Source organism: Neoarius graeffei, chromosome 5 (assembly GCF_027579695.1).
Source record: "Neoarius graeffei isolate fNeoGra1 chromosome 5, fNeoGra1.pri, whole genome shotgun sequence".
NCBI classification, from domain to species: Eukaryota; Metazoa; Chordata; class Actinopteri; order Siluriformes; family Ariidae; genus Neoarius; species Neoarius graeffei.
In genome coordinates, this window is record NC_083573.1 from 12,924,137 (window position 1) to 12,941,040 (window position 16,904).

General features: G+C 40.3%; 1 protein-coding gene across 5 annotated transcripts in view; it reads right to left on the reverse strand.

The window, feature by feature from the left end:
• LOC132886516 (triple functional domain protein-like) overlaps positions 1 to 16,904 on the reverse strand; it is a 340,453-nt gene that overhangs the window by 197,239 nt on the left and 126,310 nt on the right. For all 5 annotated transcript variants that reach the window (XR_009654705.1, XM_060921223.1, XM_060921224.1 and 2 more), the window contains one exon: positions 16,774 to 16,896. Coding sequence is in view for 4 of the 5 variants with exons in the window: in XM_060921223.1 (XP_060777206.1) it covers positions 16,774 to 16,896 (123 nt within the window). In the remaining variant the exon portion in view is untranslated. The remainder of the gene's footprint in view (positions 1 to 16,773; positions 16,897 to 16,904) is intronic.

The window sequence follows — 16,904 nt, forward strand, 5'->3', positions numbered from 1 at the left end:
TTGCATGAAATAAGTATTAGATACAATAGAAAAACAGAACTTAATATTTGGTACAGAAACCTTTGTTTACAATTACAGAGGTCAGACGTTTCCTGTCGTTCTTGACCAGGTTTGCACACACTGCAGCAGGGATTTTGGCCCACTCCTCCATGCAGATCTTCTCCAGATCTTTCAGGTTTCGGGGCTGTCGCTGGGCAACACGGGAGTTTCAGCTCCCTCCAAAGATTTTCTATTGGGTTCAGGACTGGAGACTGGCTAGGCCACTCCAGGACCTTGAAATGCTTCTTATGGAGCCACTCCTTAGTTGCCCTGGCTGTGTGTTTCAGGTCATTGTCATGCTGGAAGACCCAGCCACGACTCATCTTCAATGCTCTTACTGAGGGAAGGAGGTTGTTACCCAAAATCTCGCGATACATGGCCCTATCCATCCTCCCCTCAATACGGTGCAGTCGTCCTGTCCCCTTTGCAGAAAAGCACCCTCAAAGTATGATGTTTCCACCCCCATGCTTCACAGTTGGTATGGTGTTCTTGGGGTTGTACTCATCCTTCTTCTTCCTCCAAACACGGCGAGTGGAGTTTATACCAAAAAGCTCTATTTTGGTCTCATCTGACCACATGACCTTCTCCCATGCCTCCTCTGGATCATCCAGATGGTCATTGGCAAACTTCAGACGGGCCTGGACATGTGCTGGCTTGAGCAGGGGGACCTTGCGTGCGCTGCAGGATTTTAATCCATGACGGCGTAGTGTGTTACTAATGGTAATCTTTGAGACTGCGGTCCCAGCTCTCTTCAGGTCATTGATCAAGTCCTCCCGTGTAGTTCTGGGCCGATCCCTCACCTTTCTCATGATCACTGATACCCCACAAGGTGAGATCTTGCATGGAGCCCCAGACCGAGGGAGATTGACAGTCATCTTGAGTTTCTTCCATTTTCTAATAATTGCACCAACAGTTGTTGCCTTCTCACCAAGCTGCTTGCCTATTGTCCTGTAGCCCATCCCAGCCTTGTCCAGGTCTACAATTTTGTCCCTGGTGTCCTTAGACAGCTCTTTGGTCTTGCCCATGGTGGAGAGGTTGGAGTCTGATTGATTGAGTGTGTGGACAGGTGTCTTTTATACAGGTAACGGGTTCAAACAGGTGCAATTAATGCAGGTAATGAGTGGAGAATAGGAGGGCTTCTTAAAGAAAAACTAACAGGCCAGAATTCTTGCTGGTTGGTTGGTGATCAAATACTTATTTCATGCAATAAAATACAAATTAATTATTTAAAAATCATACGATGTGATTTTCTGGGGGTTTTTTTTAGATTCTGTCTCTCACAGTTGAAGTGTACCTAGGATAAAAATTACAGACCTCTCCATTCTTTGTAAGTGGGAAAACTTACAAAATCAGCAGTGTATCAAATACTTATTTTCCCCACTGTATCTTTGTTGCACTCTTTTTTAATTTTTGTATTGTTGGTTCCAACTTGATTTAATTTGGCCTTCTCATGCCAACTGTACTTGGACGAAAAGCTTCTGCTAGGCAAAAATATTGAATTGAAAAAATACGAGTAAAGTGTTTTTTGGGACCTTTATAGGGTCTGTAGAAAATTTTGCAAGAAAATGTTTCCTTTCAGTAAGAAATTTAAGTGAAATCAATCTGTAAGTTTTCTAGTTTCACAAAAAACCCCACACACCTAAAAACCCAGCAAATAACAACAATAATGCTGTTTATTTCAAGACCTGGGATCATCAGTAGGACTGAAGTAAAAATTCTAATTTATATGGGTTGTTTTACAATCAGGGTACAAAGTTTGTGTCACAGGGGTCCAAAATTCAAATTGATTCAAACTGGTTCTTGTACCAGTTTTTAAGTGAAGGACAAGTTAAAGAACAGATTTCAGGTAATTTTTTGACATGTGTGTATGGTAGTTTTGTGTAATCTGCTATAAGATAAAGAAGATTAAGTGTAGCTTTAAGCAGGGCTGGGAGAAACAAATGAAATGATTCTCGGAGAGGACTTTTTTTTTTTGACAATTCAGAATCCACTACTTCCATAGTGCTTTTAAATATAAGGCTGTAAGCTTTGTGTTAGTTGTCTCTAATATTTATGTCCCAATATCTTGACCACATTTTAGGATGAAAATAATCATTTTAGATATGTTATTTTATATTGAAAAATTAGCTGTCTCGGAGAGGACATTTTTTTTGACACAATTACATACTAATTTGATCAAAATACTCTGAAAACTTACTGGCATTCAACATTAAAACTTAACTATGTTTCCAATGATATGGAACCATATATTTGTTTGATGGTAAAAAGAATGATTTAAGTGCATCCCTTTTGGAGCTACCTGTGGTCAAAAAAGCACTTTTTCTAAATGACATGAGTAATTTTGCGAAATATGACATATATTGCCTGCCATACATTCACCAAAAATAATGTTATCACCAATTTTTTTTTTTTTGCATGGTAAATAGAGCTATCACAGGGCTACAATAAACAACCAAGTTTATTTAGTCAAGCCTTTTGAAGATAATAAGTGTTAAATTTGATTTTTAGCTTGCATACCCTGATTGTAAAACAACCCTTATGTCACGTAAATGTCCTCTTTGCTGAATAAGTCCAGAATGCCAAGTAAGCAGTACTGCAGCAATACTGTAATATTGGGTTGGACAGATGTATCTTCAATAATTTATACAATTCACTCCCTAATGCACATGTAATGACAGCATGTGTAGGAGCTCTGGTTACCACTGTTACCTCAGACTGGGGTAATTACCCAGCCCAGGGGCATTTAAGAGGATCGATACAACGGATGCTGAGCTCTGTGCCTGGTGGGGTATTTTAATTGTTCCGGGTGGAACTGACTGAAACAGTACCACCAAATGATCACTTCAACACGTGCTTTCAATCAATTCTACACATATACAGGATTCTCGGAAGCTTTATTAATGGCAACTAACTTTAAATCTTTTGGAATCAGTTCATGTGATCCATAACAATAGTGAACATTAGGTGAACAGCAAAACAAGCACTGTATGTTAATTGCTGATTTTCTTTACATACATTGGTTACTTAGCTTCCGATATTATTCTGCCAGGAGACTTTTATGCAAATATATGTATAAAGCTATATTTTTATCCAAACACAGAAATAAACAATTACCCTCATTGGCCAATGAGTAAACAAATAATCTGAACCCTAATTTGAGGAAACAAATGTATTTCATGACATATCATATATGTTAATAATGTTTGCAAATGATGTAAAGTTCTTTTTCAGTTGAAATCCTTCCTAATAAGAATAGTTATGAATGGAGATGTAGCGCAATTTGTTTTAACTGAGCATCAAAAAGCCTGAGAAATGCATTGTCTTGCAAAAGTATTCATCCCCCGTTGTGTTTGTCCTGTTTTGTTGCATCACAAGATGGAATTAAAATGGATTTTTGGAGGGTTAGCACCATTTGATTTACACAACATGCCTACCACTTTAAAGGTGCAAATTGTCATTTTATTGTGACATAAACAATAATTAAGATGAAAAAACAGAAATCTGGAGTGTGCATAGGTATCCACCCCCTTACGTATGAAACCCCTAAATAAGAGCTGGTCCAACCAATTCACTCACATAATTAGTTGATTAAGATCCACCTGTGTGCAATCAAAGTGTTACATGATCTGTCACTTGATGTCTGTATAAATCAAGGTGTTCTGGAAGGACCCTGACTCTGCAACACTACTATGCAAGCAACATGAAAACAAAGGAGCCTCCAAGCAGGTCAGAGACAAAGTTGTGGAGAAGTATAGATCAGGGCTAGGTTATAAAAAATATCCCAAACTTTGAATATCCTACGGAGCACCATTAAATCCATTACAGCAAAATGGAAAAAATGTGTCACCACTACAAACCTGACAAGAGAAGGACGCATACCAAAATTCACAGACTGGGTAAGGAGGGCATTAATCAGAGAGGCAACAAAGACACCAAAGAACAGTGAAGGAGAGGCAAAAATTCACAGCGGAGATGGGAGTATCTGTTCATAGGACCACTTTAAGTCATACACTCCACAGAGTAGGGCTTTATGGAAGCGTGGCCAGAGAAAAGTCATTGCTGAAGAAAACACATTTGGAGTTTGCCCAACAGCATGTGGCAGACTCCCCAAACACATGGAAGAAGATTCTCTGGTCAAATGAGACTAAAATTGATCTTTTTGGCCATCATGGGAAATTCCATGTGTGGTGCAAAGCCAACACCCTGATAACATCATCCCTACAATGAAGCATGGTGGTGGCAGCATCATGCTGTGGGGATGTTTTTCATCTGCAGGGACAGGAAAGCTGGTCAGGACTGAAGGAAAGATGGATGGCACTAAATACAAAGCAATTCTGGAGGAAAACCTGTTTGAGTCAGTCAGAGGTTTCAGACTGGGACGAAGGTTCATGGTCTAGCAGGACAATGACCCTAAACATACTGCTAAAGCTACACTGGAGTGGTTTAAAGGGAAACATTTAAATGTCTTGGAATGACCTCGTCAAAGCCCAGACCTCAATCCAGTTGAGAATCTGTGGCATAGCATAAAGATTGCTGTACACCAACGCAAATCATCTAAACCTGAAGGAGTTGGAGCACCTTTGCCTTGAGGAATGGGCAAAAATCCCAGTGGCAAGATGTGCTAACCCCCCAAAATCCATTTAATTCCAGCTTGTAACATGATAAAACAGGACAAACACCAAGGCGGATGAATACTTGTGAAAATTTAGAAAAGTTAATTTGATGCTGTCCTTTCAAAAAATTCCAAGTGCTTTTTAAAAGGCACTAGCTTATTTAAACAATGTTCCCATTTCCCTGTTCTACTAATGACGGTAATGACAGAAGAATAAAAACTACATTTCTGAGATAATTTCATATTCTATTACATTTTTGCAGCATTTGCACTGCATTAGCGTTTTTTCTTTACCTTAGCTGTCCCAACAGCAAAACAATTTCCTATTAGCATGCGTACCAAAACTAAATGAAACAAAATGGTCACTGATGTAAAATAACATCTCATTATCTCTAGCCGCTTTATCCTGTTCTACAGGGTCGCAGGCAAGCTGGAGCCTATCCCAGCTGACTACGAGCAAAAGGCAGGGTACGCCCTGGACAAGTCACCAGGTCATCACAGGGCTGACACATAGACACAGACAACCATTCACATTCACGGTCAATTTAGAGTCACCAGTTAACCTAACCTGCATGCCTTTGGACTGTGGGGGAAACCGGAGCACACCCACGCGGACAACATACAAACTCCGCACAGAAAGGCCCTCGCCGGCCACGGGGCTCGAACCCGGACCTTCTCGCTGTGAGGCGACAGCGCTAACCACTACACCACCGTGCCGCCCGGCAAAACAACACGAAGGGATAATTTGTTATTTGTAACTGTTAGCACAAAATTGTTTAGGTTACGGAAGTTATTACAGTATATAGGACAGTTAAGATGGTGAATGTTATTTAACCATAACTCATACAATATACTGTACAGTGGTGCTCGAAAGTTTGTGAACCCTTTAGAATTTTCTATATTTCTGTAGAAATATAAACTAAAACATCATCAGATTTTCACACAAGTCCTAAAAGTAGATAAAGAGAACCCAGTTAAACAAATGAGGAAAAAATATTATACTTGGCCATTTATTTATTGAGGAAAATGATCCAATATTACATATGTGTGAGTGGCAAAAGTATGTGAACCTCTAGGGTTAGCAGTTAATTTGAAGGTGAAGTTAGAGTCAGGTGTTTTCAGTCAATGGGATGACAATCAGGTGTGAGTGGGCACCCTGTTTTATTTAATTTTATAATTTAGACTCCCCCTTTACTGCCAGGGTAGTGAACCTTTGACAAATTACATTTGACATGCTTGAAAACTACCACACTTAACTGCCACGCTTAACATTTCTACACTAATGGGAAATTCAGACAGAACGAGTTCACAAGTAAGGAAGGTCTTGTATAACTTTCAGGCAAAACCACATATATCACATTACACCATCAGAGCCAAGCCAAGGAAGCATATATTATAAATAAATAAACATTCAATGACCATGAAGCAAATTGATTCCTATCGAGCGCTGATATTTTAGTTATGCTGTCACATTTAGTCTTGCTGGAGTCCCTGCTTGCACTCAGTGCAAAATATATCCTGTTCTTACTCATTTGGTGACATTGGGCATACCTAACAACTTGTGTTTTCTCCATCTCTCCCCCCGTCTCTTCCCTCTGAATTACATGTCGATCCTGAGACACCAGTGATGCTGACCTCTCCTGCTACCTGGACTTGTCTGATCCATCCTGATGCCCTACGTCTGGCTGGAGTCTCATCACATCGCTCCTGTGGAGGACGGCCGCATATGAACAGTCGAGAGCCACACAATGTCTGAGGACTACAGTTGACTTGCTAACTTTAGGACTGCGGTTGTCATGAACAGTTTTGCACTCAAGTTTCCATCAACAAACAGTCTATAACTTCAAAAAAACAGACTTCATGTTCAAACTATAATGAATTTCCTGGTTTCACAGTTATACTTTGTGACTATATAAGACACAGTTCTAGAAGCGAGATATTTATCATCACGTTATCTGTCATCACTCAAATGAGGATGGGTTCCCGTTTGAGTCTGGTTCCTCTCAAGTTTTCTTCCTCGTGTCGTCTGAGGGAGTTTTTCCTTGCCACCATTGCCACAGGCTTGCTCATTGGGGATAAAATTAGCTTATGTTTAAAGCTTTTAATTTTCTGTAAAGCTACTTTGAGACAATGTCTCTTGTTAAAAGCACTATACAAATAAACTTGACTTAACTTGATATTTTTATGTCTAGAAACCTTTGAAGAGTAAAAATATCATTTAAAGTGCCGCTTGCATGACATATCACAGAGATTTAGTCTTTCTTGAAAAAGAACATACCCTCACTGGCCACTTTAAAAAGAACATCTGTTCACCTGCTCATTCATGGAGTTATCAGCCAGTCATGCACAATTGCACAGCAGTACAATGCACAGAATCATGCAGACACATCAAACACCAGAATGGTAGAAAATTTGATCTCGGTGACATTGACTTCTGAATGGCTGTTGACAGCAGATGAGCTGGTATTTCAACTTCTGAACTCCTGACATTTTCATGCACAGCAGTCTCAAAATTTTACACAGCAAGAAATGAAAAACAAAACTAAACCCCAAAACAAATGAGCAGCAGTTCTGTTGATGGAAACGCCTTGTTGACGAAAGAGAAGAATGGCCAGATTGGTTTGAGCTGACACGACTTAAATAACTACTCTTTGGTTTGAGCTGACACGACTTAAATAACTACTCTTTACAAACATGGTGAGCAGAAAAGCATCTCAGAATACACACATAAAATTTTGAGGCTACAACAGCAAAAGACAACATCAGGTTCTACTCCTGTCATCCAAGAACAGGAATCTGAAGCTTGGATCACCTGTCATCCAAGAACAGGAATCTGAAGCTTGATCACCAAAACTGGAGATGGGAAAAACGTCACCTGGTGTAATGAATTATAAGTTCTGCTGTGACGTGTAGATATTTGGGTCAGATTTTGGTATCAACAGCATGAACTCAAACTGCCTTGTGTCAAAAGGCCAGGATGGTAGTGGTTTAATGGTGTGAGGAATGCTTTCTTGTTGCACACTGTGCTCCTTAATACCAATCATTTGAATCCCACAAGTTATCTGAGTCTTGGTGCTGACCATGTGCATCACTTTATGGCCAAAATTTCCCCCTTTTTATAATCGATACTTCAAGCATGTCATTTCCACGTCATAAAACTCAAGTCATCTCAAACTGGTTCCATGAACATGACGATGAGTTCCTTAATGGCCTCCCCAGTCACAAGACCTGAATACAATAGTACAGCAGATCTGAATACAGCTGATCAAGCCCACTTTGCATTTTCTCTGTGGAAATGCAGTCTAGCTCCACCTTGTGCTTTGGGATGTGGTAGAATGGGAGAGTTGCAGCATGAGTGTTCAGCTGACAAATATGCATAATTTCTGTCATGCAAATATGTTAACCTTATTGAGAATATCAAAGGAATGTTTCCAAGAACTTGTGGAACCCACGCCATAAAGAATTGAGGTTGTTTTGAGAGCAAACGGTGTCCCACCCATCGATCCATCCAACGACAGTCGTGGCCAAAAGTTTTGAGACTGACACAAGTTTTGGTTTTCAAAGTTTGCTGCTTTACTGTTTTCAGATCTTTTTGTCAGATGCTTCTATGGTATACTGAAGTATAATTATAAGCATTTCATAAGTTTCAAAGGCTTTCATTGACAAATACATCAAGTTTATGCAAAGAGTCAATATTTACAGTGTTGACCCTTCTTTTTCAAGACTCCTGCAATTCGCCCTGGCATGCTGGATATCAGCTTCTGGGCCAAATCCTGACTGATAGCAACCCATTCTTGCATAATCAGTGCTTGGAGTTTTTCACAACTTTTGGGTTTTTGTTTGTCCACCCGCTTTCTGAGGATTGACCACAGGGGTTCTTGATGGGATTAAGATCTGGGGAGTTTCCTGACCATGGATCCAAAATTTCAATGTTTTGTTCCCTGAGCCACTAAGTTATCACTTTTGCCTTGTGACGTGCTCCATCATGCTGGAAAAAGCATTGTTCATGACCAAATTGCTCCTGGATCGTTGGGAGAAGTTGCTCTAGGAGGATGTTTTGATACTATTCTTTATTCATGGCATTGTTTTTGGGCAAACTTGTGAGTGAGCCCACTCCCTCGGATGGGAAGCAACCCCACACACGGATAGCCTCAGGATGCTTTACTGTTGGCATGGCACAGGACTCATGGTAGCGCTCGCCTTTTCTTCTCCAGACAATAATTTTTCCAGATGTCCCAAACAGTCTGAAGGGGGCTTCATCAGACAAAATAACTTTTCGCAGGACTTTTTGCAGACTGCAGAGGACTGGGGTAAAGTTATTTTCTCTGATGAAGCCCCCTTCAGACTGATGGGTTGCCATCAGTCAGGATTTGGCCCAGAAGCTGATATCCAGCATGCCAGGGTGAATTGCAGGAGTCTTGAAAAAGAAGGGTCAACACTGTAAATATTAACTCTTTGCATAAACTTTATGTATTTGTCAATAAAAGCCTCTAAAACTTATGAAATGCTTATAATTGCACTTCAGTATACCACTGAAACATCTGACAAAAAGATCTAAAAACAGTGAAGCAGCAAACTTTGTGAAAACCAAAATTTGTGTCAGTCTCAAAACTTTTGGTCACGACTGTACCCATCCATCCATTATTTACACTGCTTATCCATCAGAGTCACAGGGAAGCTGAAGCCAGAACTGGGTCCCACCCAGTATTACCAAATTTTCCAGAGAAATAGGATGTGTTAGGCAACATTTCAGGGGTTTTTTGTTCATTTTGATTTTTTATAGGATCTCACGTCTGTTGAATATCATACACTGTGGTATAAGGTTAAGGCAAATAAGGTGACAAGGAAATCTCTCCACATATGCCTAGATGTGAGATGATCTATGGGTCTAACTATGAGTAAGAAGCCTTAGGCACAATGAGATGTTCTTTTAAAGGGGAACAGAGGATATATATAGAGTAATATATATAGAGAGTAAATATATAGAGTCAATATATAGAGTAAATATAACAATAAAACACACATTAACGAACCTTATTCAAGACTTACAAAAGTTTTTTTGTTCTAAGGTTGGAAAGTTATAGTGTTTTGAAAGTAGCTCGAGCAAACTATTTCCGCAGTTTGAACAGCCCGCCATGATATTAATTTTATCCAATCAGAATGCACGTTCATTTTCTCTGCGTAACACTCATGACGTATGTATGTGCCCAGTTGTATTGGATCATTGAGGTTGGGACTCGCACGTGTGAATCGGAAAGTAGGATGAATTGTAAGTGATCGGCTACACAATGCCACAGCGTGTTGCTTTCGGGTGTAATAACAGGACTGATGGAAAGCATAACGATCCTCCAGACGTGTCTTTTGCGGGATCTCTTCGTATGATTCGACAGAGCTGTCGCTTTCACTTGATGCGCCCGACGCCATGATTACACGCTTCTCTCCTAGTGCAGTGGGTAGGGCTGACGTCACGGTCTTTTAAAAATGGCGACTCTTGTGCCGTTTAGCGTACTGACTATTATATTTACAATTACCAAGATATTTCGTTGTTTTCTAGTATATAAATTTGATAGAATACTTAAGAATACGTTACTTTGTCACATCAGCAACTGTATATATTATATTTGGTACCCCTTTAATAGCTGTACATTTGACTACAAAGTGCACCCAAATGGACACCAGGAATCATTTTAACCCTTCTCTCTGGTGTCATTAATCATTGAAGCTCAGTATCGAAAGGGTTACAACCAGACATTCAATGGACCATGGAATAAGCATTGACGTTTGTGCAAAATGCTTATTGAATTGTGAATCAATATACCCGAGGCTAAAAGCTTTATTGAAAAAAAGGGGGTGGGGGACATCAGAAGAAGAACAGAGACCATGGGAGGACGAATACAAAAAGACAAATAAATTTATTAGCTAGCCCACCAGGCAAGTGTAGATTCCAGTGACCTTGTCTAGTCTTATGCTTTGGTTACTTTGAAAACTAACTCGGTTAAAAGTTACCTCAATTAATTTATCCCCAGTTAATGAGTATAGCACATTAACACAGTGAGTATGCACACTGTTGGGACAACATTCTTTATTCTACCCTGATAATGTCTTCATATCAGTATCAGTACCCTTGACAAAATGGCAGTGCAGCTAACATGTTGGCTACAAGCTATGTTTTTTTTCTCTTCTCACAACAGTTGAGCCTGGTCATGCCAGTTTTTGTCTGACATTGTATTAGAGTACAGTGGTGCTTGAAAGTTTGTGAAACCTTTAGAATTTTCTATATTTCTGCATAAATATGACCTAAAACATCATCAGATTTTCACACAAGTCCTAAAAGTAGATAAAGAGAACCTAGTTAAACAAATGAGACAAAAATATGAAACTTGGTCATTTATTTATTGAAGAAAATGATCCAATATTACATATCTGTGAGTGGCAAAAGTATGTGAACCTTTGCTTTCAGTAAATGGTGTGACCCACTTGTGCAGCAATAACTGCAACTAAACGTTTCCAGTAACTGTTGATCAGTCCTGCACACCGGCTTGGAGGAATTTTAGCCCATTCCTCCGTACAGAACAGCTTCAACTCTGGGATGTTAGTGGGTTTCCTCACATGAACTGTTCGCTTCAGGTCCTTCCACAACATTTTGATTGGATTAAGGTCAGGACTTTGACTTGGCCATTCCAAAACATTCACTTTATTCTTCTTTAACCATTCTTTGGTAGAATGACTTGTGTGCTTAGGGTCGTTGTCTTGCTGCATGACCTACCTTCTCTTGAGATTCAGTTCATGGACAGATGTCCTGACATTTTCCTTTAGAATTCGCTGGTATAATTCAGAATTCATTGTTCCATCAATGATGACAAGCCGTCCTGGCCCAGATGCAGCAAAAGAGGCCCAAACCACGATACTACCACCACCATGTTTCACAGATGGGATAAGGTTCTTAAGCTGGAATGCAGTGTTTTCCTTTCTCCAAACATAATGCTTCTCATTGAAACCAAAAAGTTCTATTTTGGTCTCATCCGTCCACAAAGCATTTCTCCAATAGCCTTCTGGCTTGTCCATGTGATCTTTAGCAAACTGCAGATGAGCAGCAATGTTCTTTTTGGAGAGCAGTGGCTTTCTCCTTGCAACCCTGCCATGCACACCATTGTTGTTCAGTGTTCTCCTGATGGTGGATTCATGAACATTAACATTAGCCAATGTGAGAGAGGCCTTCGGTTGCTTAGAAGTTACCCTGGGGTCCTTTGTGATGTCGCTGACTATTACACGCCTTGCTCTTGGAGTGATCTTTGTTGGTTGGCCACTCCTGGGGAGGGTAACAATGGTCTTGAATTTCCTCCATTTGTACACAATCTGTCTGACTGTGGATTGGTGGAGTCCAAACTCTTTAAAGATGGTTTTGTAACCTTTTCCAGCCTGATGAGCATCAACAACGCTTTTTCTGAGGTCCTCAGAAATCTCCTTTGTTCGTGCCATGATACACTTCCACAAACATGTATTGTGAAGATCAGACTTTGATAGATCCCTGTTCTTTAAATAAAACAGGGTGCCCACTCACACTTGATTGTCATACCATTGATTGGAAACACCTGACTCTAATTTCACCTTCAAATTAACTGCTAATCCTAGAGGTTCACATACTTTTGCCACTCACAGATATGTAATATTAGATCAGTTTCCTCAATAAATAAATGACCAAGCATAATATTTTTGTCTCATTTGTTTAACTGGGTTCTCTTTATCTACTTTTTGGACTTGTGTGAAAATCTGATGATGTTTTAGGTCATATTTATGCAGAAATATAGAAAATTCTAAAGGGTTCACAAACTTTCAAGCACCACTGTAGTTATAAGACAGCTTTGGGCTATAACATGTCTAAAAAAATCCTCAGTTTATATACATAGTTTGAGTGTGGGGAAATAAGGAATTTTAAGCAGACTATCAAAGGGCAGACAAATCTGAAATGTTGTCTGTCCGTCCAAATTTCAGCCTGTCCAAAGGCCTGCGGGCCCCCGAAGCTGAAGGGCTTTAGATGCCTGGAGATGGCTTCTCAGCTATTTCTAGGCACATTTTTTTTTGTGATCTTCAAAGGCCAAATTATACTTGACATTAGTTGCTAATTACACTAAAAATTGAATATAATTTACAAGAAAATGTCAGAAGATTCAAGAAAAACATGCTTAAAGTTATACCCAGGAAAACAGTAGCACACACAGGTCTATTCCATGTCTAGAAAAAAGTATGGGGGGGGCAAGGATGTTCCAGTTGGTTACAACTTACTGGGACTCATATACGGGTACTATAATAACTCTCATGAAACATTATGTCAACAATGACTATTTTTATACTATGTTTATAATAAGTCGATAAGAAATTTAGTAATTAACCATACAACTCTTCTTACATAATAGAGTTAAAATTTTGAGTACGAGATTCCAAGTAACTCTGAAACAAAATTACTTCTAAAATGATGCAAAACTAGACATGGGAATATCATTTGGCATTCAGACTAAAATTTGCTGGACTAGAACTTAGAAAATAGAAGAAAATAAAAACTATTAAAATATACATCTCCATCCTCCAAAGCATATGACTATGACTGTCATTCTTATTATTAATAAAAAAAAAATGCACATAATAATAACAACAACATAAGCACTGATTGGCAGTTTGGCACTTAACATAATACTGTACTGCAAAGTTTCATGTAAACTGAACTCTTAATCAACTGACTGGATCAATCAGATACTGTCAACCCGAAAACACTAGTTCAACTGCATTGTGCAATAAAAACAACAGTGAATACTGAGTGTATTATTATTATTGTCTTATTTAGCGTGCCACTCGGGGAGAGGGAGGTGCCTGTAAATTTTGGCGGGGCTAGGACCTTCGGTGGTTGAGTTATGAATTTTTAAAGGCTAGCTCGAGTTAAGAAGAAGACATGCACAGTTCAAGCACAGTGAGATTCATCCTCTGCATTTAACCCATCTGAAGCCGTGAACACACGCACACACCCAGAGCAGTGGGCAGCCATACTACAGCGCCTGGGGAGCAGTCAGGGGTTAGGTACCTTGCTCAAGGGCACTTCAGCCCAAGGCTGCCCCACGTTAACCAAACTGCACATCTTTGGACTGTGGGGGAAACTGGAGCACCCGGAGGAAACCCACGCAGACACAGGGAGAACATGCAAACTCCACACTGAAAGGCCCTCGCCGACCGCTGGAGTCGAACCCAGAACCTTCTTTCTGTGAGGCGACAGTGCTAACCACTACACCACCATGCCGCCCTATGATTAGGGCTCATATTAAAGTTTTCGGCGAGCAGCGTTCGCGTGGCGGTTTCGGGGGCAAATAATGGGCCGAGGCGAGGTCATAGCTAGCCTGGGCCCGCCCATCCTAAGCGTGACGCAACATGAGGGCCTGTTGCGAGCTTAGTCTGGCCAGGCAAGCTATCTACAGCTCTTCCAAGCTCCCGAAAAATCGGGAACCAATCAACTTTGAGCATCTCCAACGGCCCCTGGGTAGAGGCGTGTTCAAGGCAGTGACGTAGTAGAACTGCGACCGGAAGCCATAGATTGTTTACAGAATCTATGCCGGAAGTGCTTCATTCACGAATGCTGTATTGAAAGCATTCAACGGGAAGTTCTCATTGAAAACAGAGCAAAGAGCAGCCCTGGAGGTATTTATTGAAAGGAAGGACGTTTTCGCCTTGCTCCCGACCAGCTTCGGTAAGAGTTTAATCTACCAGTTAGCCCCGTCGCGTCGCATACATCAGAGGAAAGAGTGATGTGATTGGTTTAAGCTTCGTCACAGCCTTTTCTGGCTTCGACCAGTAGCAAACTGAGGCATTTCAGGGAGGCGGGTCAACCACGGGCTCTGGGAAACGGTTGGGCTTAATATCTTGGCCAGACCAATAGCTCGTAGAGCTTTGCAGTCGCGTTAGCCAGACTAGGTCATAGCGGGTCGTGTCTGGGCTGGTTTGAAAGGGCTTAGGAAGAGGGTACGTGTCTGTAAATTCTGTGCAGGGCTGCCATCAGTGGCTAAGTCATGAATTTTTAAAGTCGGGCCCGCAGGGCCCCTTGTTTCACAGGCCATGTTACGACATAATGTGTAACATTTGGAAGAAAATTGGAAGTAGATTAGACTCATATCTTTACAATTTATCATGGGCCATCCGGTTTGATGCTTTTGAAATACAGACAGACAAATGCGAAAATTACCGGTCAATGTCCACTGTTCCAGCCTTATTTCTCTCACTGTAGTTTAGCAGGAGGAAGGCTTCAGGAACATGTAGCACATACAAGTATGTTGTAGTGAATAACAGCATTATATCTCTTCGATATATCTAAAAATGTTGGAGATACTTGTAGAGAGATCTTTGTGCACTTGTCTATACAGGGCATTTTAAGATCTTTTATATTCGTAGGTCCCGCTTCGATTCAGATCAAAGGTTTCAGTCACCTTGTTGAAAGCTCTACCTTTGGCCAAGTCTGAACCTCCTGGCAGAGGCATCCAAATTTTGGCCTGAAATTTCCTGGTTAGCTGACATATCTTCAGAAGAGTCCCCGAATTTGATAAGCCCCAGGAAAGTTATTGAGCTTCTTGCAGGAAGTATCAACCTTCCATCCTTCCTTCTTTCTCAATCTTGTTTTTCTTTCCCTCAACAAATTAGCATGTTCAGTCAACTCCATATATCATGCTCTCCGTATTTTTTATTTTTCTCCACTGTCTTGTTCTTCAGTATTTATCCATCAGCTATTACAGCTCAGTTGAACAGACTAAGACAGTAGTTGCACATTCATGAAATCAAACAGTGTGATACACCATTCCAAACATTAGAGAGAACAGGACATGTCATCCCTGCCTGTACTCGGTTTATTTGGAACACAAAGCTACAGGCTCTGTCCAGGTAAAAAGAAATTAACGAGCATCATCCAGCTTTTCCATCTCCTTTGGATTAATGTTCTTACGTAATATTATTTATGATCTCTACTACTGATTAGCTTTAAAAATAGCAAAGCGAGCATTACAAGATTTCTTGCCTATACAGCAACAGTTGAAGGAATCAAACACTTGGAGGAATGCTGTTATAGGAAATCGTTGACAATGACAGGGTTGTATGTAATGTAAACTGTTGCTTCAAAAAAATTTTTTTTCATAACCACATGTCCCAAATTCCAACATTTCTCTTCTCCCACAGCAATTTACCAACAATTACAATTTTACCATTTCCACTTGGGACACCAATCTACTTATGTAATGATCAGTTTATTATAGGTTATTACAAAAACATGTTGGATAGACTTTAAATTTAAAAGCAGAGCAGCAGCTACAATTATCAACAGTCCATAATTATTGACACCTTTTCAGATATACCAATAAAAAACAATTTTACAAAGATGAGTTTCAGTTACAACAGTTATTATTGGTTAATTAATCAACCGGAAGACCCCCCCCTCGCCCTTTGATCTTGTTGTCTGATGACACAGCTCGTTACTTGAGACGGATTTTTTTTTTAGCACGATCAGCAATTTGAGGAAAACCCGGACGTTCTCATCTCAGATAAGCATGGTGGAAAGATCATGGACATGTTTTTACGTATCAAATTCACCGATATTACATGATCTCCTTGTCAACCTACTTTGTTTCTTACTCTTTCATTTGACAGTCGCTATTTTGTATCTAAATGCGCATTTGAGAAGTCACGTGAGGTGTCGATAATAGTGATCACTTTCACCGGTGTCCACCATTATCAACACTATGTGGAATTAAGTGACATTTACAACTGTTATGGATCGATCTTTGTGTAACATTGTTGAAGTAGATGAAGTACTTTAAACTAGACAGAACTCGACGCCAACGGCAGAGACTTTGAACACATTTTGAATTTGAACTGAGGTCATATACTGTAATGTGTATCATATCTGAACAATAGATTCTGAGGAGGTAAAGAACAATGTCTCTGTATGAGAGAGAAAGCATGCAGGGTGATGAGGCACTCACGTGTCTTGGCTATAGTCTATACGCTAGAACAGCAATGTGAAGTGGATGTCTGTAGCACCAAAAAGAGTCAGAGAAGGTGGGGGGGTGGGGGTTGGATATTGAAGCACTGGTTTTTACCATGCAGTTCATAGCGAAGTGGTTGTGCTGGGTCTGCAGCTCCAATACATGTTGATGGTTGGCCCCAATTTCGGTGTAACTGGTCAGGAAAAGACCCTTGTTATGAACGATCCAGTCAAACATCTACAAAG